We start from the raw sequence: 21,178 nt of genomic DNA on the forward strand, positions 1-21,178 counted from the left end.
CAGGCCTGGGGTAAAACCCAAAGTGTGGCTTTGTCTCTTGTGGCTTCTTTCGGCAGCAAACTGGCACTGTTTCCTCCCGCCTGCAGCTGCTTCCCCACTACCCCAACCCCCTCCGGCCCCAGCTTGTTATGAGGGAAAAAGATTTAAAACCATGAGGAATTCAGGATGTGCACCAGAAGCTGCACCTTGGGGACTTTTGGGCTGTCAACCGCTGCAGACGTTTGGGGTCATCCCCACACCGCACTCACCAGATGTAAGAAAAGACCAGCATGTGCAGGATCCACTTAATGCTTCCATAATTCACGCTCTGGATCCGGAGGACTTTGTTTGTCTCATACTGGAAAATGCATTTCCAGTTGCAGCAGGCTGACATGGTGAGAGGCTCACTCTCCACCAGGGTCTGGACAAGGGCTCAACGCCCCCAGACCAGCCACAGCAGATCCACCAGTAACAGGAAAATGAGACTCCCTGATTCTTAGCCGCAGCCTTTAAGTTTGAGTTCCTCCAGTGACGGCAGAGTGGGGGCGGGCCCTGGCAGCTGCCCCAGATGTGGCTGGGGATAAACAAGAGAAGCGAAGTCCTACAAGCCTGGCTGGCAGATGACCCTGCTCCAGCCGGCCTCCCCCAGATGCCTGCACAAAGATGGTGTTCAAAGGAAGGGCATTTTTAGCATTCCCCCTTATCCCCTTTTCCCTTTCACTGTTTTGGACTCCTTTCAGTTGGGGGAGAGGGGCAGGCCTTCAAATGTCAGGAGACCCAGTGCTTCCATTGTGCCTTAGTGAAGGGCCTAGATCTTTCTGTTGCCTCAAGGCCTACTCATAGACTGACTGATGATTTTTACAACCCTTTTGTTCAACCCCAGATGTCTATGAATGCAGGGTGAATGAAGGTCTTCCTCTTCTCCCTCTCCACATTTCCTCCACAGCACTCTGGTCTGTAGGTGATGGGGGGGAATCAGAATTGCTGGGGCCGGGGCGGGGAAGGACTTTATTTCTGTGCTGGATATTTCCTGCGTGACCGTTGAGATCTGTTGAGATCTGCTCTCTGCCCTGCCCCCATTTATGCCCAGGACCTAGGCCAATCAGCCTAAGACCGTCAGAAACAAACTTGCCAATCAGCAAAATTAGGTTTACTGACTATTTCAGTGAGAAAGAGCTCGTGCCAGAGGAACTACCATCAAAGGGACAGAGTTAGGGTAGGGTTATGGGCGATGGTGGAGTCTTGATTAAATTTGAAAGCAGATTTTGATAAGCTCAAAACAGCAGGTTTGTATAAAACAGTCAACCTCAGATCTGGATTGCAACGTGGACCCAGGGCTCTGCTTCCTTGTCAGTGATAAAGCTAAGACAGCTGTTGAACGTTATGCCTAGAAACCCTTTATCTGAAGCTCTGGTCCAAAGGTGCAAATTGAGGCCACTTCTGTGTGGCAAAAGTGGAATATTTCATTCTTACTGAGGCAATTTCCAATAGCAGATTTTCTGATAGTCTTTGAATTTAGAGGATGACGTTTCTCAAGAAGAAAGCAACAGAGAGAGGCACCTGAGTGGTTCAGTTGGTTGGGCGTATGTCTTCAACTCAGGTCATGATCCTGGGGTTCTGGGATCGAGCCCTGCATTGGGCTCCCTGCTCAGCAGGAAGCCTGCTTCTCCTTCTGCCTGCTGCTCCCCCTGCTTGCACACTCTCTCTCTCTCACTCTCGTTCTATTTCAAATAAGCAAATAAATAAAATCTTAAAAGGAAAAAAAGGAAAGCAGCAATGACAAAAAAGATGAGGGAAAGTAGTATTATCATTTTACAGATACAGTGAAATACTGTTTCCTATTATTTTTGTAGCTGTCTTTATCCATTTCTGCTCTTCCAACCTGTTAAGTGGCCAAGGTATTTTTACTTTTGCAGTCCGACTTAAATTTCACTTTCTCACTCAGGTGAACGGTTTCAGGAGCTACCTTACCTCCTGGCTGTCAGTTCGGGATGCCGGAGAGCAGGAGGAAGGTGAGATTGAACACACATGTTCTTGGCCCTTCTCGCAAGTGCACATGGCAGGGCTCCTGGCCTTTCTGCTGAACTCATACACTCATCCCTCTTGCTCTTCCCTCTGCTTCCTCAGCCTTCTGTCTACTATTTCTCCCACCACCGCTTCCCGGATACTGTTCTTAATAAGCTTACCAGTGAGTTCTCAGTTGCCATATTTAGTGATAGCTTTTATTTTTTATTCTTTTTGACCTTTTGGACCAACACCATGTATCACCTCTTGAGCAGTTTCTTCCCTTGATTTCCGTGACTCCCCTGGGTCCCTTCTTCTAGTTTCTCATCTTTTTTCAAAAACGATTTTATTTATTTATTTATTTCAGAGAAGGAGACAGAGCATGTGCTCGAGAGAGTGCACGAGTTAGAGGAAGGGCAGAGGGAGAAGCAGGCTCCCCACTGAGCAGGGAGCCCAGTGGTCCCAAGGCTGGATCCCAGGACCCTGGGATCATGACCTGAGCCGAAGGCAGATGCTTACCTGACTGAGCCACCCAGGCACCCCTAGTTTCTCATCTTTACCTCTGTGACTCTTTGTCTTATCTTTCTATGACTCTTCTCCTTTTATATGTCAGTTCTAGTAAATTCTGTCTCCGCATTTTTTATATTTCTGTAAGTCATGACAAGACAGGTTACGTTGCAATAACAAACAGCCACCAAATCATGGCTTAAGAACCACAGATCACCCTAGGGGCTCTGATTATCCTAGTCTCTCAGAAAACAAAACTAATGGAACAGCCACTATCCTGAACTCTTGAATGAGAAATCTGGCAGGTCTTACAGCGGCAGTTAAATACTCTGAACTTGGGGCACCTGGGTGGCTCAGTTGGTTAAACGTTTGACTTTTGGTTTCAGCCCAGGTCATGATCTCAAGGTCCTGGGGTAGAGCCCTGCGTGGGGCTCTGTGCTCAACCAGGAGTCGGCTGGAGATTCTATCCCTCTCTCTCTTCCTCTGCTCCTCCCCCCACCCCTCATGTGCACACGCATGTACTTGTGGACTCTCTCTCTTTAAAATAAATAAATAAATCCTTTAAAAAAAAAGATTTTGTTAATTTATTTGTTAGACAGAGAACACAGCAAGGGAAGCTGTAGGCAGAGGGAGAAGTAGGCTCACTGCTAAGCAGGGAGTCCGATGTGGGACCTAATCCCAGGACTTGAGCTGAAGGCAGACACTTGACCTACTGAGCCACCCAGGTATCCCTAAATAAATAAAACTTAATAGAAAATACTCTGTTAACCATTTATATGTCTTCTTTGCAGAATTGTCTGTTCATGCCTTCTGCCCATTTTTTGTCTTGATTATTTGTTTTTTGGGATGTTGAGTTTGAGAAGTTCTTTATAGATCTTAGTTACCAGCCCTTTATCTGTAATATCATTTGCGAATATCTTATCCCATTCCATTGGTTGCCTTTCAGTTTTGTTGACTGTTTCCTTTGCTATGCAGAAACTTTTTATCTTGATGAAGTCCCAACAGTTCATTTTTGCTTGTTTCCCTTGCCTTTGGAGATGTATCATGAAAGAAGTTGTTGTGGCTGATGTCAAAGAGGTTACTTCCTGTGTTCTCCTCTAGGATTTTAATAGATTCCTATCTCACATTGAGGTCTTTCATTCATTTTGAGTTTATCTTTGTGTGGTGTAAGACTGGTGATCTGTATTAAGGATGGCATGTGTTGTAATGAGTATTGAGTGTTATATGCAAATAATGATTCATGGAACGCTGCATCAAAAGCCAATGATGAACTGTATGGTGACTAACATAGCATAAAAAAAAAAATACTCTGATCTAGAAATGGTACACTCTCTTTTGCCTCCAACTTATTGGTGAGAACTAGTCACTTGGCCCCATCTAACCACCAGGGAGCCTGGAAATGCAGTCTCACCATATATCCCTCTCTGTGCCCAGAAACAGAAGAAGCAGACATATTTGGTAAATAGCACTAGTAACTTTTGCATTCTTTCCCTGGGAAATTTCATCCACACACATTCTTTTAAAGAATCACCAAATGCTGAAGGAAAAGGGGATGGAAATAGGGGTACATGTGTATATCATGTGTTTAACTACACATGGAGTATAGCTGGAAATAGGCCTACCACATAATCTGGGGACCCAGTGCGAAATGAATATGTGGGGTCTCTCATTCAAAATTAAGAAATTCAAGATGGCAACAGCAAAGCATTAAATCAAGCTCAGGTCCCTTCTACACGTGGGTCCTTATGTAACTGCATGGGTCCCATGTCCATGAAGCTGGCTGTTTCTGGAAGGATGTATAAGATGGCCTCTGGGAAGGGAACAGGGGGATTTGTCAGTGTTTGTCAAGCAACTTATTTATCACCTTTCTATGAAGTTTTTCTATCATACTCACGCATTACTTTTTTAAAATCAGTGGTAGATTTAAAAAATCTGTATCTTCAGACCAAATCTGCCCTCTGAGCTCCATACCTGTATAGTTTGTGAACCTCCAGACCTAAAAATCCCATAGATATTTAAAAATCACATCTTCAGGATGGCGTACTTCCCCACAAAATAATAGTGCATTTAGGGACTGATTTGAGGGAGAGAGTAGAGACACGATGTGGACTACTTTTCCTTTAAGATCAGCTTGAGGGTGATTTTTAATAGGAGGTGTAGTTGTCAAGGGAAGATTGGGGGAAGGGATAGCTAAGATGGAAATATTTGAGTCATTCAAAGTGGAATGTCAGGAATAGTGCTTCCTGTTTCTTTGTTAAGTAGGGAGTCAGGTCATGAATACAATTGGTCTTGGGGACTTAGGTGAATTTCTCTTCTAAGGAGTGTGTGTGTGTGTGTGTTTCTGGTTACAGGTCAGAAAATCAAGTGACTTTCTTTAGCAGAAATGGTAGTTTTTTGAGGAAACACTGTTGGCTTACAGAACTCAAGTGCAGGAAACACGATAAGAACTTATTTACAGGAAAACTAAAATGTCCTGCTCTGAGGTGGCTCTTTCGGTTTGTTTGAAGCTGCGTTGTCCCGCCTCTGTCTGTCTCTCTCCAGCCACTGTGCATTTTCCTAAACACAGGACTTCTCTGCTCCTCTGGGGGCATGTCACCAAACAAGGCCATCATGGCATCCACATTAGGTGGCCACAGTTCACATCAGACCCCAGACCAACTGCTTAATTCCAGAGTCCCAGAGGAGTGAATCTGATTGGTTTAGTTCTCTGTCTCTGGCCCAGTCACCTAAGGCTGTGGGCAGGGTCACAGAAGAAACCTGGGGTCAGGGGCCTACTGGGGAGGAAGGGGTGGAAGGAGGTGAAAGGGGGTCGAGGAGGAGGGGGAAGGGGTGAAGGGCGACGAGAGGGAAGGAAGGAAGGAAGGAAAGTAAGGAGGGGGAGAAAGAAGTATGACTCTCGGAGAGCAGCGGCTCCTAGGCTGGGAGACTCCGATTCAATAATCTGCTCCTCAGGTGGGACAACCCTGAGGCGGTCTAGGCAGTTTCCCAGAGGTCCCTGGTGGGATTGAGTCCCAGATGCCTACGGCAGTGACCTGTTCTTCAATACTTGCTGTATTGGCTGTCTTCCCTCCCTGTCTCACTTCCCCACTGCCCTTCCTGGCCTCACCTCCCAAATGAACTACGTGTCCCTGAATCCTTGCTTCAGGGCCCACTTTGGGGAAGCTCAGTCTCTTTCAACCTCCGGTGGCTACTTGCTGTTAAGGAGTCAGGAATTTACCCCAAGAGCAATTGGTGGGTCTGTACGCAGAGTGGTGGCATGACCTCATTTACACTTCAGTAAAATCACTCTGGCTGCACCACGGAAAGTCCGGAAAGTCGATAGAAGGGGCATGAGTGGAGGCAGGGAGGGGATCTGCCCAGGGCGGGGGTATGGTGACATGGAGGGGGACTGACGGTGGGTCTCCGAAGGATCCAACACAAAGGGGACTAAGAGGCATCAAGGAAGGAGAGGAAAATGCAGAAAGAGTGTGTGCCTAGGAGCCAAAGGAAAAACGGTTCCAGAATAAACCAGTGACAACAGGAAATAGTAAGAGGGATATAAAGCTGTGTGAGTCAAGGCCCCTGGTGAGGAAACTGACAGAGAAGCTAATGGAGCGGATGGAGTCAAGTACTGAATGCAAATGGAGTAGGTGCGAACTTAGCAAATGACAGAAGCATTTAAAATCAATGGAGAGAAAGTACTCCAAATGTGCTCTCAGAGCAACTGGCTACACTTGATCTAGACATTTAGAGGAGGTTGGTGGAGGCAGGAGGGTGTGGTATTCTCACTTCCTAGATTTCAAAAGATGTGTAACTGTTTGAAATGTGATAGAATGATCAAAAGAAAGCAAAATCAGCTACACAAAGGGACGTGCAAGTCAACGTTCTGTTTGTGTTCGTGGTGTGCACATTTTGCATTTTGGTAGAGAATCCAAACAAAGATAACTGGATGCCCCCTCTTCTTTAAAAAAAAAAAAAAAAAAAAAAAATTGAGTATTTTTTTTTAGGAGCGAGAGAGAAAGAGGGGGGGGGGGGCTGTGTGTGGGAGGAGCAGAGGAAGAGAATCTCAAGCAGACTTTTGGCTGAGTGAGGAGCCTGCCACAGCAGGGTCAGTCTCATGACCTTGAGATCATGACGTGAGCTGAAACCAAGAGTTGGTTCCTCAGCCAACTAAGCCACCCAGGTGTGCCTGGATGCCCTTTGAAATAACTCAGCTGACACCACACTTTCTCCGGGCTGCTGGTTGGTTCTTCCTTCAAACTCTGTGTCGGTGTCAATATCACTGTGAATTTTCAGTAAAGGTACAATGATAGGAGACTCATACCCCCCTTCAGGAGTACAATATTTGAGCCAGGAAGTCACTGTGGTTTCTTTCAGCAACTGGAGCTATAAAATAAAGTATGTCAAGTGATTTCCCCCCTCTGTATTTCTCCATGGCTGTTTCTCGTGAACATGCCTTTCTGGTCCTCTCTCCCTTCCCTCTCATCCTTTAATTCAGAATTCTTATAATAAATTGCTCAAGAGACTGCTGTTTAGGGCTGTCACAGAGTCAGGAGAGAGTCCAGTGCCCTGGTATTCAAAACAGTTTTTCTTTGAATTACACTAACCAGTGCTGCCTAACTAACCACATGTGGCCATTGAAATTTAAGTTAATTAAAATTGAACGGATGGGGCGCCTGGGTGGCCCAGTGGGTTAAAGCCTCTGCCTTCGGCTCAGGTCATGATCCCAGGGTCCTGGGATGGAGCCCTGCATCAGGTTCTCTGCTCAGCAGGGAGCCTCTTTCCTCCTCTCTCTCTGCCTGCTTGTGATCTCTGTCTGTCAAATAAATAAATAAAAATCTTTAAAAAAAATCGAATGGAATTTAAAATTCAGTTCTTCATTTGTACTCACCATATTTCACGTGCTCAATAGCCACATATGGCTTATACTGTTAGGGCCAATTTAACATTAAAACCTGTTAAACCCCTAGGGCCTACCTGGGCCTACTTAGCCATAGTGACTCCATGTTGCCTAGGTAGCCATTTTGTTGTTTAATAAATTCCTCAGCAGTTACTGATATTGGTTCCGGGTAACCGTTGCTAAAATACACACCTAAAATAAGGCCAGACAGGTAAAAGACATCCAGTCAGCCAAAGCCATATACGTAGAGGTCTGCGGTTGTGCCCTATTAAAACTAGCCTGTAAGACTAAGGGGTGTCGCTCTCTTCGGAGGCGGCCCTGGCCAGTCAGTCTGACTTCTAATGCTTGGCATAGAATAAGGCTTTGCATAACTTTCACTTTATCTCAGTCTCGTTCCTTTGATAACGGACCCAACAATACTATGTTAGACAGTGAAGATATGTACACCATTGTACACCATTGTAGAAAGTTCTATTGAACAGCCCTGCTGACTAAATCTGTGGGGTAGAAGAAAAGGTGAATACAGTAGCAGCTAAATGAGGAAGGTAAGGGCTGGTCCAGTCAGATGGCATCCATTTTCTGTGTGAAATAAGAGGCAGATGTGCCTGAGGAGAGAGAAAGACAAGGCAGAGGGCTGGGAAGTTTGATGAGAGTGAAGAAGAATCAAAACAGTTGCTATGGTGAACAGGAGAAGAGCCAACAGGAAAAACAGGAATTCCAGTGTGGAATTGAGAATTAAAAACCATGAATTAGTTATTGCAACATCTGTGTGACTGACATAATAGGAGCCTGGGGCCTTCCCACCTACAGGACTCACCTCCCACCTCCACATCTGGGGACCCATCAGGCCTCCCCAGGTGGTTCAAATAGTTTTAGAATTTGTAATCATTGGCATCTACCATGTCTATTTTGGTCTTTTACATTTGTTCCTGAAACAGTGTGAGTGAAGCTACGTCTCTGCCTCTTCTTCCCCCTCAGTCACACTTTCCTGGGGCTCCTCTCTCTTGCCAGCCCCACAACACAGAGCCGAAAGCTTTTCTTTGCCTCCCAACTCAACCCAGGCACTGGGAATGACTGGCTCACTCAATTTGTTCTCGGTAAGTTTGCTCTCTCCTTCTCAGGAATTCTGGATTTCTTTTAATCCCAGAATCTCTCCTTCCCTCTGCTCCATCCAAGCCCAATACACACACCCTCCTTGGAACTTTAAAAATCTATTTCCTGAGCAGGACAGTTGGCCACTTCAGGTAACTGGGTTTTCAACCCTTAACACAGAGGGGATGGGTGGGGAAAACTGGGGATTTCCTTTCAATGGTGGATGACAGAGAAGTGTCTGGAGATTGGAGAGGACAAAGGACCCATTGCTCTCTCTGTCCGTCTTAGCAGAACAAATATGAAAATAGAATAGAAGGAAATATACATTGATCCAGGGATGAGCTTTTGCTGGAAGTTGAGAATTACGTTATTAAAGGAGATTTTTTTCTGAAGGTAACAGAATACCAGACTCAAACTGGCCTAAATATAAAGGAAGTTATTTTCTCATATATAGGGAGGGAAAATTTTAGAAGGAGTTGACTTAGTGGCTTGAAAACATGACCAAGGATCCAGGTTCTTTTTTTTTTTTTTTTTTTAAAATTTTTTTTTTTTTTTCGAGGGGGGGGGGGGGGGGGCGAGCACAGGCAGACAGAATGGCAGGCAGAGGCAGAGGGAGAAGCAGGCTCCCTGCTGAGCAAGGAGCCCGATGCGGGACTCGATCCCAGGACGCCGGGATCATGACCTGAGCCGAAGGCAGCTGCTTAACCAACTGAGCCACCCAGGTGTCCCAGGATCCAGGTTCTTATTCTGTCTGTCTACACTGTCTTGTTGGTTCATCCTCAGAAAGAAAGATAATAAATTCTTCTGTCTCTTTGATGGGAAAATCTTTCCCCAAGTCCCTTTCTTCTCACCTCACTCTACTCTCTAGTGCTAGAAGTGAATCACACACCTGATCCTCCCCTGGAAAGAGAGCAGAAATGACCATGACCCAGCAGAAATGACCATGGGACCCAACTTGGACCTATCATCTGGGTTGGAGTGGATATTGGGCAGTCACCCATAATGTCTGCCACTCAAGCACTTGCAAGGAAGTGGCTAAAATGAGGACCGGGCAGCTCCTGAGTGGCTCATTTGGTTGAATGTCTGACTCTTGATTTCGGCTCAGGTCATGATCTCGGTATCATGGGACTGAGCCCTGCGTTGGGCTCTTCAGTTGGTAGGGAGTCTGCTGGAAATTCTTTCTCTCCCCCTCCCTGTACTTCTCTACCCCACCCCACTCACAAGTGCTCTTCTCTCTCTCTCAAATGAATAAATCTAGGGGCACCTGGGTGGCTCAGTGGGTTAAGCCGCTGCCTTCGGCTCAGGTCATGATCTCGGGGTCCCGGGATCGAGTCCCGCATCGGGCTCTCTGCTCAGCAGGGAGACTGCTTCCTCCTCTCTCTCTCTCTCTCTCTGCCTGTCTCTCCCTACTTGTGAGCTCTGTCTGTCAAATAAATAAATAAAATCTTTAAAAAATAAAAAAAATTGGGGGCGCCTGGGTGGCTCAGTGGGTTAAGCTGCTGCCTTCGGCTCAGGTCATTATCTCAGGGTCCTGGGATCGAGTCCCGCATCGGGCTCTCTGATTGGCGGGGAGCCTGCTTCCCTTCCTCTCTCTCTGCCTGCCTCTCTGTCTACTTGTGATCTATCTCTGTCAAATAAATAAATATATAAATCTTTTAAAAAAATAAAAAAATTAAAAAGATTAAAAAAATTAAAAAAAATTTTAAAAAAATAATAAAAATAAAATGAATAAATCTAAAAATAAAATGAAATGAGGACCAGGAAATTTCTGCTGGATAAGGAAGGAAGTGAAGGAAGGAGGGTCCTGAGAAGGATAAAGTAGAGGGGTCAAGGGATCCTGGAGTTCAAAGAACTGCTAAGCCTGAAATAACTCAGATCAGAGGATACAACCGGTGGCCAGAGAAATGGAAGACTTCAGAGGAAGACTCGTTCCAGGAGAAACTGACGTTCAGGATATGGCCAAAGGATTCCGTGGCTAGAGTAGAGGGAAGGCAAAGTTCAGTGGAATGAGGAGGGACAAGAGCCAAGGGGCCAGGAGGTTGACCAGCTGTTGGGTCATCTTACAAACATTAAAGTCGTCAACACGGTAGGAGGAACTGGGGTGGGGAGGAAGGATGAGTGAGATACCAAAGTCATCTGAGAATAAGGATTGATTGATTGATTGATTGATTAGTAGACATCAGCAATGAAAAGGCATAGAAAGTGGCTCAGCCAGATGCCATGAGACTCAGAGTTTACTCAAGACAGACAATCACAGATCTGGAACTAGAGGTTGGGAGTATGGAGGACACCAGGAGAGTGGGGAAAGGATTAACATCCTCTGGGGAGGGCTTCAAGGACTCTTAGTGGGGAGCTGGGTTGTACTTGGGGCAGGAAGTAGAAGGCACTCTGTGTGCTGAGGTCATGACATAAAAAAGAGAAGAGCATGCCCTCCATTCTTCTCTTTCCCCTTCTCACAGGCTGGAATGAAACCCAGAGGTGAGCCATCTTTGACACAGAGTATCAGAAATCATACTCCTCACCCACTATTCAATACAGAAGCAAGTCCAAAATAACTATTTCCAAGTGTCAGTTAATTCCCAGAATTTATCAGTTTTTGAGGATTTAGCAGACATTCAATGGTCCACTCAAAATCAATTCTCTTTTTCTTTATTAACAGTGTTCCCAATTTTGTTCATGTTTCAAACCATCAGGAAAGATAACCCTATACCCAACTCAGAGGTATCATGTTAATCCCATTCTACCTATAGGAGTGGGTACAAAAGCCCATTATGGCCACTGAAACATGAGGTAACGTGTTTTAGGGATCTTCTGAAGAAGGAGGTCATTCCTAAGAGACATGAGAAGAGACAGCCTTTCTAATGTGACATGCTCAGGATGGCAGGGCAAAACAAGGGAAAGAACTTGGCTAGAGCCACTGGGTTAACTACTTTGGAAGCCACCCTACCTGGGACTTTTTTTTTTTTTAAGATTTTATTTATTTATTTGACAGAGAGAGATCACAAGTAGGCAGAGAGGCTGACAGAGAGAGAGGGGGAAGCAGGCTCCCCGCTGAGCAGAGAGTCCAATGCGGGGCTCGATCCCAGGACCCTCAGATCATGATCTGAGCCGAAGGCAGAGGCTTAACCCACTGAGCCACCCAGGCGCCCCTGGGACTTCTTTTTTAATACATGTTATTTAAGTCATTTTAACTGGGCTTTCTTTAACTCATACCCAAAGCATTCTGATGTAAGAAACATTGTTGGGGAACCCTTGTGAAGTTCACTGGAAGGCTTGCGGACAACATCTCTAAAACCCCCCCGAATAGACAAGGATACAACATACTGGTATCACAGGGAACAGCATCCCTGAAGTCCAGAGATAAACAAGGACCTAAATGCCAAGAGGCAGACATTCCTGGGTGCAGGCAGGTGTCTTAGGTCCATCACGCTGGCAGGCCACCTCCTCCGTCATCTTTTCCTTGGTGTCCTTGCCTTGGAAGCTCATGGTAATGAATCGTGGAATATGCTGTTGGATGTGGCTCAGGTACCTGCTACCTTGTATACCCGAAGCCTCTATTTCCTTCCCTTTCCTCATTCCCTGTGACAGTTCCACCAGCTTCTCTTTAATCCAACCAGCACAAGAGATGCTCTCACTCAAATGATGGATGGGTTGACTATCTCTAACTTTCCACAACCCGAAAACTTTTTTAAAGATTGTGGTAAAATAAATATAGCATAATTTTCTTTATCATTTTAGCCATTTTTTAAAAGATTTTATTTATTTATTTGACAGAGGGAGATCACAAGTAGGCAGAGAGGCAGGCAGAGAGAGAGAGAGAGAGAGAGAATGAGAGAGGAGGAACAGGCTCCCTGCTGAGCAGAGAGCCCAATGCGGGACTCGATCCCAGGACCCTGAGATCATGACCTGAGCCAAAGGCAGAGGCTTAACCCACTGAGCCACCCAGGCGCCCTCATTTTAGCCATTTTTTAAGTGTACAGTTCAGTGGCATTAAGTACATTCCCATATGTGTGCGTCACTATCATCTGTCTAATACCCTTTCATCACCTCTAACTGAAACTCTGTCCTCATTAAACACTGACCCCCCCATTCTCTCCTCCCAGCCCCTGGAAACCACTTTCTGTCTCCATGAACTGGACTACTCTAGGTCCCTATCTAATTGGGAGTCATACAATATTTGTCCTTTTGTATCTGGCTTATTTCACTCGGCATCATGTCTTTCAGGTTCATCCATATTGTAACATGTGTCAGGATTTCCTTCCTTTTTAAAGCTGAATAATATTCTTATTGTGTGGATAGAACACATTGTGTTTATCCATTTGTTCATGATGGACACTTAGGTTGTTTCCACTTTTTTGGCTCTTGTGAATAATGCAAGTACAAACATGGTTGCACAAATTTCTGTTCATATCCCTGTTTTCAGTTCTTTAGAGGAATATAGCCAGAAGTGGAATTGGTAGGTCGTATTCTAATTCTGTGTACTGCTTTGAGCAACCAAGTTTATTTACTTGCTTACTTACTTATTTAAAAAAATAAATTGTTTTTAACCTACCAAGATATCCATGTGATTGACAGCTTCTCCTTTTTAACTCAAAAGCTAACTACAGGGGCACCTGGCTGGCTCAGTTGGTGGAGCTTGAACTTTTTTTTTTTTTTTTTTTTTTTTTTTTTTTGTTCCCATCATGATGTCATACTTTTATTTTGTGTCAAGGTAAAAATACAGGGGAAGACTATTCCAGACTTTTCTGGTCAGTCATCAACTTAGTCCATCCAGGGATCCTTAGTACATGGCGTTAGGGCAGAATCACCACAGGGGCTGTCCAGAGTCCTGGCCTGGGTTCCTGGAGAGTCAGTCTGAGTTCGTTCACCTAAGCTCCAGCGCAGACCTGCCAATGATTCTGGGTAAAGAACTGCAGGGAACCTTAGTTTCTCCAACTTTGGACAACCCCATTCTCCCGCGTGGTTAGAGCACGTTTATCCTTTTCAGATTCTGATGTCCACCTGGAAGCTGCAGGACCCTTTGTTTCCAACATGCCATTTTCCCTGCACAAAAACCTTCAGTGGCTCCCCATGACCCTTATGGCAAAAATCCAACCCTCTGGCCCGGTCTCTGTAGTACCACACAATACACGGTCAAAGACAACAGCCTGGAGTGGTTGTAGAGATTACTAAAAGAATAAAATGTTTTTTTAAAAAGGTGACTATATCACTCATGGAAGGGGAAATGCCTTCTTTGTATTAGTGAGTCACCATCTCTGTCATTAAAGCAGAGATTAAAAACCATTTGTTTAACAGCAGCAAGGCATTCAGATCCAGAGAATAGAGGAGGAAAGGAGAATAGAGTTGTGCTGAGAAGGTGGGAAATTTAGGATTTGAAACAAAAAGCAGGAGCAGAGAGATGGGGGAAGGCAAAGAGGAGGTGGGGGCCGGCCTGTGGCACGAAGACCCACCAGCGCCATGGGTCCCTAGAGTGATCCAGAATAGAGAATTTCTTCTTGGTTCTGGACTCCCAAGAGGCCTGACCCAATTACAAATTCTTTTCTTGTTTTTTTTTTTTCTTTTGTGAACTCCTGTCTTCCATACTTCTGTCTGAACATGTGCATAGTAAACCTTTGTGTGAATAGAAGGCAAAACCTCTGTCTGTCTCTGTAGTCACACCACTTCTACACCAAACGTGTGGGTTTTCCACACTAACCAGTTCTCCAGCTACAATTCAATTCTGACACGAACTACCTGGAGTTAGTGTAGAGCCCACACGTGAAGGGCTCAGTCCCTTAAGGCTGCCCCACTTCAGATGGCAGTCACAAGCGATGCGTCCCCAGATGACTGACTCAGCTACGAATTGGGGGTTCCTACAACTTCTTCCTTAGGCTTGGTAATTTGCTATAGTGGCTCATAGAACTCAGGAGAATGTGTTTATTAGTTTATTATAAAGGATATAATATAGGATACAGATGAACATCCAGATGAAGATGTACATCTGGCTGGAAGGGTTCTGAGTATAGGAGCTTCTGTAAGTTGGGGTGCACCACTGTCTCAGCATGTGGGGGTATTCACCACCTTGAAGCTCTCCAAACTCCATAGTTCAGGGGTTTTTATGGAGGCTTGATTAGATAGGCATGATTAATTATTAACCTAATCTCTATCTCCTCCTCTTCCCAGAGGATGGGGGCAGGGGTGAAAGTTTTAAGCTCCTAGTCATGGCTTGGACTCTCTGTTAACCCTCCCCCATCCTGAAGCTCCCCAAGAGCCTATCAAAAGTCACCTCACTAGGACAAAAGACCCCTTTTTTACCCAACAAAATTTCAAGGAATTTAGGAGCTCTGTATCAGGAATCAGGGTCAAAGACCAAATATTAAAACAAAAGATGCTCTTAGCACCCTTCTCAGGAAATTACAAGGGTTTTAGGAGCCCCCTGTCAGGAACCAGGAGTAGAGACCAAATATATATTACTGATTATGCCACAGTGACATAGTGTGACTATTTATTCCTCTTTATTCCTCACATTCTAACTTAACTAAAACACAGCCACCTTCTCTTGGCCCTGTCAGACTGATGGTACCTCATGTCAAAGATGTTGACTTGCTTTGACCCCTCATGTTGAGCCAGTTATGTGGCACTCATCAGGATAGTCTCAATCCAGCTCAAGAGCATCAAATTACATGAGGTCAATGGAATGGAGAAGACCTGGGGTCAGGCCACTAGACTGATCCCAGAAGCATGGAGATGGCAATATGAGACAGGATGGGTACAGTGAACAGAAAATGAGGGCTAGAGCCTAGGGGCAGGCCAGAGGCTGAGCTCAGAGTCTCTGGAGACTCTAGAAGGAGGGGGTAGGGAGAGCACCCTAGTTCTGCTCACCTGCTAGAAAAGGGAAGGCATGGTCATGGAGTCCATAATTTGAGGATCTCTATACTATTCCCTGCCCATTCCATTGCTTCTATCAAAATTCTCACTATCCATTTTATCCAGTCAAACCTATTTCCCGTGGTTCTCGCTATTGCTTTTTTTTTTTTTTTTTCCTATACCCACCCCCCCTTTTCCTTATGCCTGGAACAGTCTCCCACTTAGCATCTGCCTGCCCAGTGCCTTGCCTTCCCTTTACAATGCCACCTGCCACTTACTTTCTCTGATTAAGTGGAAGTTGAATAATCATACTTCTATCTTCACAGTATATCATTTAAATCCCAGATGTTCTTGGGGTTGCAATACATGAAAGGTCTCAGACTGATTGATTTTCTTTAAGAGAGTTAATTTATATTATTCATTAACAGCACCGTATCTGATATATAGTAGTGCTCAGTAAATTGCAGCTATTAAGCAATAATGATATATTATTGGGACATCTGGGCGGCTCAGTTGGTTAAACATGTGATTCTTGATTTTGGCTCAGTTCATGATCTCACGGTCATAGGACTGAGCCCTGCATCAGTCTCCATTCTCAATTTAGAGTCTGCTTGGGGTTCTTTCTCTCCCTCTCCCTCTCCCCTGACCCCCACTTGTGTGCATGTGTGCTCTCTCTCTCTCTCTAAAATAAAGAAATAAACAAATAAATAAAATTTGTAAAAATGATATGTTATTCATAATAGTAACAATACTAAGAAGAGGATGGAGGCTCTGAGAAGACAAAGGCAATTGGTCAGTGGTCTGGCTCGCCTGGGCAGATGCCCATCCTCATCCCATCAGCCTTGGTTAGGCCTATGAAGGTCTGCTGATTTCAGGTTGAGTTAGGAGGAGTTAGGCATGGCAGAAAAATCTGTTGATCTCTGCTATAATTAAATATTTAAATATTGGGTTATTAAACCTCGGCATAGAGTACCCATTGTCCTTGTCTTGATCAGTGTGCCATCTATGTGTGCTCTCATACCATGGTGTGTAACTCTGTATCCAGTGTTGAAGTTATTTCTGAGCATATCTAATGTCTCCTGGTCAGCTGTGAGTTCTTAAAACTAGAGTCTCCTAGGTTCCATGTACAGCCCAGATGTCTGGGGACTGCTTGGTGAGTGAGTGGATGGATTGTTGGATGGATGGATAATGAAAGAAGGAAGATAATACACATCCCTCCTGAACATCAGCCCTGAAGTAGCAATTTATGCTTCTCCAGGCCCTTCTCACAATTCCATCCCATTCTTTTGTTCAACAAGTATTTACTGAGTACCTACTATGAGTGAGGGTCTGGGAATCCTGCTAAATGTCCCACAATACCTAGATCAACCAACCTCCCATGACAAAGAGTTGTCTAGTCCAAAATGTCCAAAGTGCTGAACTGAGAAACCCTGGTCTATACAGTGTTGGCTTCTAATTCAACCAAAACTGTGAAATCAAGGACCAGAGGAAAAGGCGCATAGCAGGTGCTCAGCGAATGTTTGTTCACATTCACATGAGTGAATGAATGATAACTTTCAGTTGTAATTTGGCTGAGTTCCTGGTACAGGGCTGTGTCCAAGTAGCTCTTCCATAAATGGTTATTGACTTTTTTCTGTAAACGTCCCCTACCCCCCGCCCTGAAGAGCCACTTGTGCACAGCTAAGGATGCTGTCCTCCTGGCTGGGGAACAGGAAGGCCTCATCGCTGTGGTCTGGGGTTCCCATATACTGCTGCGGGAAGCCACAGAGCAGAGGAGCAGACAGGGTTTCTCTACATTGTGGTGGATTCATTGTCTCCTCTCCTGTCCCTCTTTTTTCAGACTCTCAGCAGAGAAGGCTTAAAGGGTTTCAGCTGAGTGAGAGCCTGTGAATTCAGCTCTTCAGGAAAGGGAGGAAAAAAATGAGCCCAGACTGAGGGTTATTGTTAACGTATTTGAGGATCAAGAGCCCATTAGAATTGGAGATGGGGTGGAGCTCGAGGGGCAGGGCTCTTCAACATGTCCATCCTTCCTTCCATTCAGATTTATTTATTTATTAGAGAGAAAGAACAAGCAGGGTGAGGGGCAGAGGAGTGAGAAAGTCTCAAGCAGACGCCGCACTGAGTATAGAGCTCGACGAGGGGCTCCATCTTATGACTCCGAGATCGTGAGCTGAGCTGAAACCAAGAGTCTGATGCTTAACTAACCGTGCCACGTCCTTCCTAATTCATTTATATAACAAATATTTACTGAGTGCCAGTGACTCTTTAAGGATATGTGAGTTAATAAAAGAGACCCAAATAGCCATCCTCTTGGAAATTATATTCTAAAGAAACAGGATGGACAGTTGATCAGTGAGTCAGATATATAGTGTGTGCGAGGGCCATGTGCCTGACAGAGAAAAAGGAAGCAGGGAAGGAAAATAAGGTTGTTAGGGGTTGAACTTGTTGGTTACATTGAGGTGAAATTTACATAACATAAAACTAACCATTTCAAAGTGAACAATTCAGTGGCATTTAGTACATTCATGATGCTATGCAAACACCACCTCTATCTAGTTCCTAAACATTTTCATCACCAGAAAGAAGACCCCACACCCCTTAGGAGTCACTCCCCCATTCCCTTCTCTTGTCCTGCAGCCCCCGGCGGCCACAAGTCTGCTTTCTGTCTCTAGGGATTTACCAGCCCCTAGAAACCCCTAATTTTCTTTCTGTCTCTGTGGATTTACCTATTCTGGGCCTTTCACATAAATGGAATCATATACTGGGCATTCTGTTGTGATTGGCTCCTTTCACTTAGTGTCATATTTTCAAGGGTTGCTCACATCTTAGCATGTATCAGTTCATTCCTTCTTGTGGCTGAGTAATATTCTGTTTTATGCATAGATCACATTTGATACACCCATTTCATCAGCTGATGGACATGTGGGCAGTTTCCACCTTTGGCTATGGTGAATAGTGTCACCACGAACACTCTGGCACAAATATTTGCATTCCTGTTTTCAATTCTTTTGGGTAAAAACCTAAGAGTAGAATCACCCATTCCCCACAGGGGATGTGCCAATTTCTGCTCCTGCCTGCAGTGTATGGGGGCTCCAATCTCTCCACATCCTCACCAACCCTTGTTATTTTTTCCATTTAGTAAATAACAGCCATCTGAGTGGTAAGTACTGGTATCCGGTGAGGTTCAGATTTGCATTTCCCTAATACAAGTCATCAGGCATTGAGCATTGCTTCATGTGTTCATTGGCCGTTTGTATATCTTCTTAGAGAAGTACCTGTTTAAGTCCTTTGCCTACATTTGCACTGGGTTGTCTTCTTGTCATTGAGATGGAAGAGTATGGGTTGAAGTTTTCAGTAAGGTGGTCCGAAAAAGCCTCCCTGAGAAGACGACTTTTAAATGAATACCTAAAGAGGCTGAGGGAGCAAACCTCCAGAATGTCTGAGAAAAGCACTGCAGGCAGAGGGAAAGGCAAGTGCAAAGGCCCTGAGGCAAATCACAGAGGAGCAAGAATAAGACTGTGAAGACAGTATCACATGGAATATTAACAAATGATCAACACCCGGACTCATCCGCACACTTGAACAAGATACATAACTTCTTACCGCTTTAGTATGATAATCTGTAAAGTAGGCATAATAATCATTATCAACCTCACTATGTTCTCACAAAGAATTGAATGAAATAATATACCCAGCCCAGGCCTGGTACATAGTGGTGCTCAGAAATGTGGGGTTTGAACCCAGATCAGGAGGACTTCAAATCCTGAGGCTGCCAGGAAGGAAATGTTTATAGGAGAGTCTGAGGGTTTTTTGTGGCTGGTAGGCCTGCCAATCAGCCTGACCCAGGCTACTGGGCACTTTCCTCTGTTCGTGTTTGTTTCTTTAAAGATTTTATTTATTTGAGAGAGAGAGAACACAAGTGGGGAAAGGGGCAGAAGGAAAAGGAGAGAGAGAATCTCAAGCAGACTCCACGCTGAGCCTGACATGGGGCTCGATCTCACAACCTGAGCTGAAATCAAGATTCAGAGCCTTAACCAACTGTACCACGCAGGCACCGCCTCTGTTTGTGTTTCTAACATTAAGCAGGGGGATTAAAGTCTGAATGTCAGCTTTCACCAAGTGACATTAGGTAAATTTCTTAATTGCTTTGAACATAGTTTCTTCTTTTGTGCCTCAAAATGGTGGACAGGATCCAAGATCATATATGTGTTAATAGGATATTTAATAGATGTTGTATGTGAATGTCACCAGCTTATGGTAGATGCTTGAAAAATTTCCCTCTCTTATTAGTTCACTACATGTCTTCCCAGCAAATACATTTCGGGCATTCAAAAAACACAAAATTACCTTTAATCATGTCTTCGCAAGTTACCATGTTGTTTTGACTTGCTATTCGCAGGTAGAATGTGGGCTTTCGGGTTTCAGGTGAGAGTTCAGATCCCAGCTCCTGTGCTTCCTGGCTGTTGAACTTTGGGCCTGTGTCTTAACCTCTCTGAACTTTAGTTTCCTGGCCCATATTCCAAAAAGCAGTTGTCAGGATCCAGATCATTTCTGTAAAGTTCCCAGCTCCCGATAGGACTCTTAGCCTCAGGGCCAGTGGTGGACCTTGAAAAGGTAAAGGAAGTCCATGCCGTTTGGGTGGCAAAGAACAAGAGAGAAAAATCCATCAGATTATCTAGAAAAGCTTAGGATGTAGCAAGAGTGAAACCATAAAGGATGAATTTCCAGTCATTTTTCTCCCTCTACAAGGGAGTCAGGAGTCCCAAATACTCTATCTAAAGCTAGTTCCGTGCCCTCCAGCAAGTCCCTTCACCTCTGGGTGCCTCGATTTCCCAGGGGTCCTTCTCCAAGGACCCTCTTCTCTCTGTAACCACTGTGGCACCGCTGCCGACCAGCAGAGGGCAGCGATGCCCCAACATTCGCTATGGAGTATGTGCCTCCAAGTCTAGTTCTGTTTGCTCTGCTGCTATTGTCTGACCTGGGCAAGAAAACTGTGGTAGAAAATCAATAGTGATGTTTCCATTTTTTCAAACACCCTTATTTTTTCCTCCAGTGACAGTCAGAATGAGGTCTTGCCACAGCATACAGATGAGGAAATAGAGCTCAGAAGCACAAGAAATTTAACAAGGCTGCATAGGAACAATTGACTGATGATTTTGGTCCCACTACACCCTAAATTTAGACCGTTCCAACCCTGGGAAAGTGTTACAGTTTATCTGGTCTGCTTAGTAGATAATCCATTATCTGTTTTATAGCTCATGAAGTATTTTCTGATCTCTAATATCAGAGGATTCTCATTTTGTTCTTCCCAGCTTAGAGATGAGCAAACAGAGGGTTCTAGAACTTAAGCCATTTGGCTTAGCATTTCCTTAATCAGCTCCATTTTAGAGGTTGTTGGGTAGACTCCCAGAGATATTAGCTTAAAAAGTACAGAACTTGATGTTTTGCAGCAATTTTTATGTGATGGGACGTAGTGGGTTCTAGTCCAAATGTTGTTTTTTGTTTTGCAAAAGGAGGTCAGTCCTTCTCTCTGTCTCAGCACTGGTGATTAGCAATCCCGTGTGGAACTGGAATAGCTGTAGATCACTAGTTTCACTCAAAAGGGACTATCAAATGATACGTCAGTCCCCACCTCCAGGTTCTGATATCCACCCCCGAGCACTAAGAGAATCCCTATTTTTTTTTTTTTTTAAAGATTTTATTTATTTATTTGTAAGAGAGAGAGAGTGAGAGCGAGCACAGGCAGACAGAGTGGAAGGCAGAGTCAGATGGAGAAGCAGGCTCCCTGCGGAGCAAGGAGCCCGATGTGGGACTCGATCCCAGTGTCCTGGGATCATGACCTGAGCCGAAGGCAGCTGCTTAACCAACTGA

General features: G+C 44.8%; 2 protein-coding genes across 2 annotated transcripts in view; one reads left to right on the forward strand and one right to left on the reverse strand.

The window, feature by feature from the left end:
- P2RX7 (purinergic receptor P2X 7) overlaps positions 1 to 495 on the reverse strand; it is a 48,261-nt gene extending 47,766 nt beyond the window's left edge. The window contains exon 1 of the mRNA XM_059408390.1: positions 249 to 495. Within this exon, the coding sequence (XP_059264373.1) occupies positions 249 to 373 (125 nt within the window). The 5' untranslated portion in view covers positions 374 to 495. The remainder of the gene's footprint in view (positions 1 to 248) is intronic.
- Positions 1 to 21,178, forward strand: part of IFT81 (intraflagellar transport 81) — a 194,147-nt gene that overhangs the window by 73,844 nt on the left and 99,125 nt on the right. The gene's annotated exons all lie outside the window — the stretch shown is intronic.

The sequence above is a fragment of the Mustela nigripes genome, chromosome 8 (genome assembly GCF_022355385.1).
Source record: "Mustela nigripes isolate SB6536 chromosome 8, MUSNIG.SB6536, whole genome shotgun sequence".
Lineage (NCBI taxonomy): Eukaryota > Metazoa > Chordata > Mammalia > Carnivora > Mustelidae > Mustela > Mustela nigripes.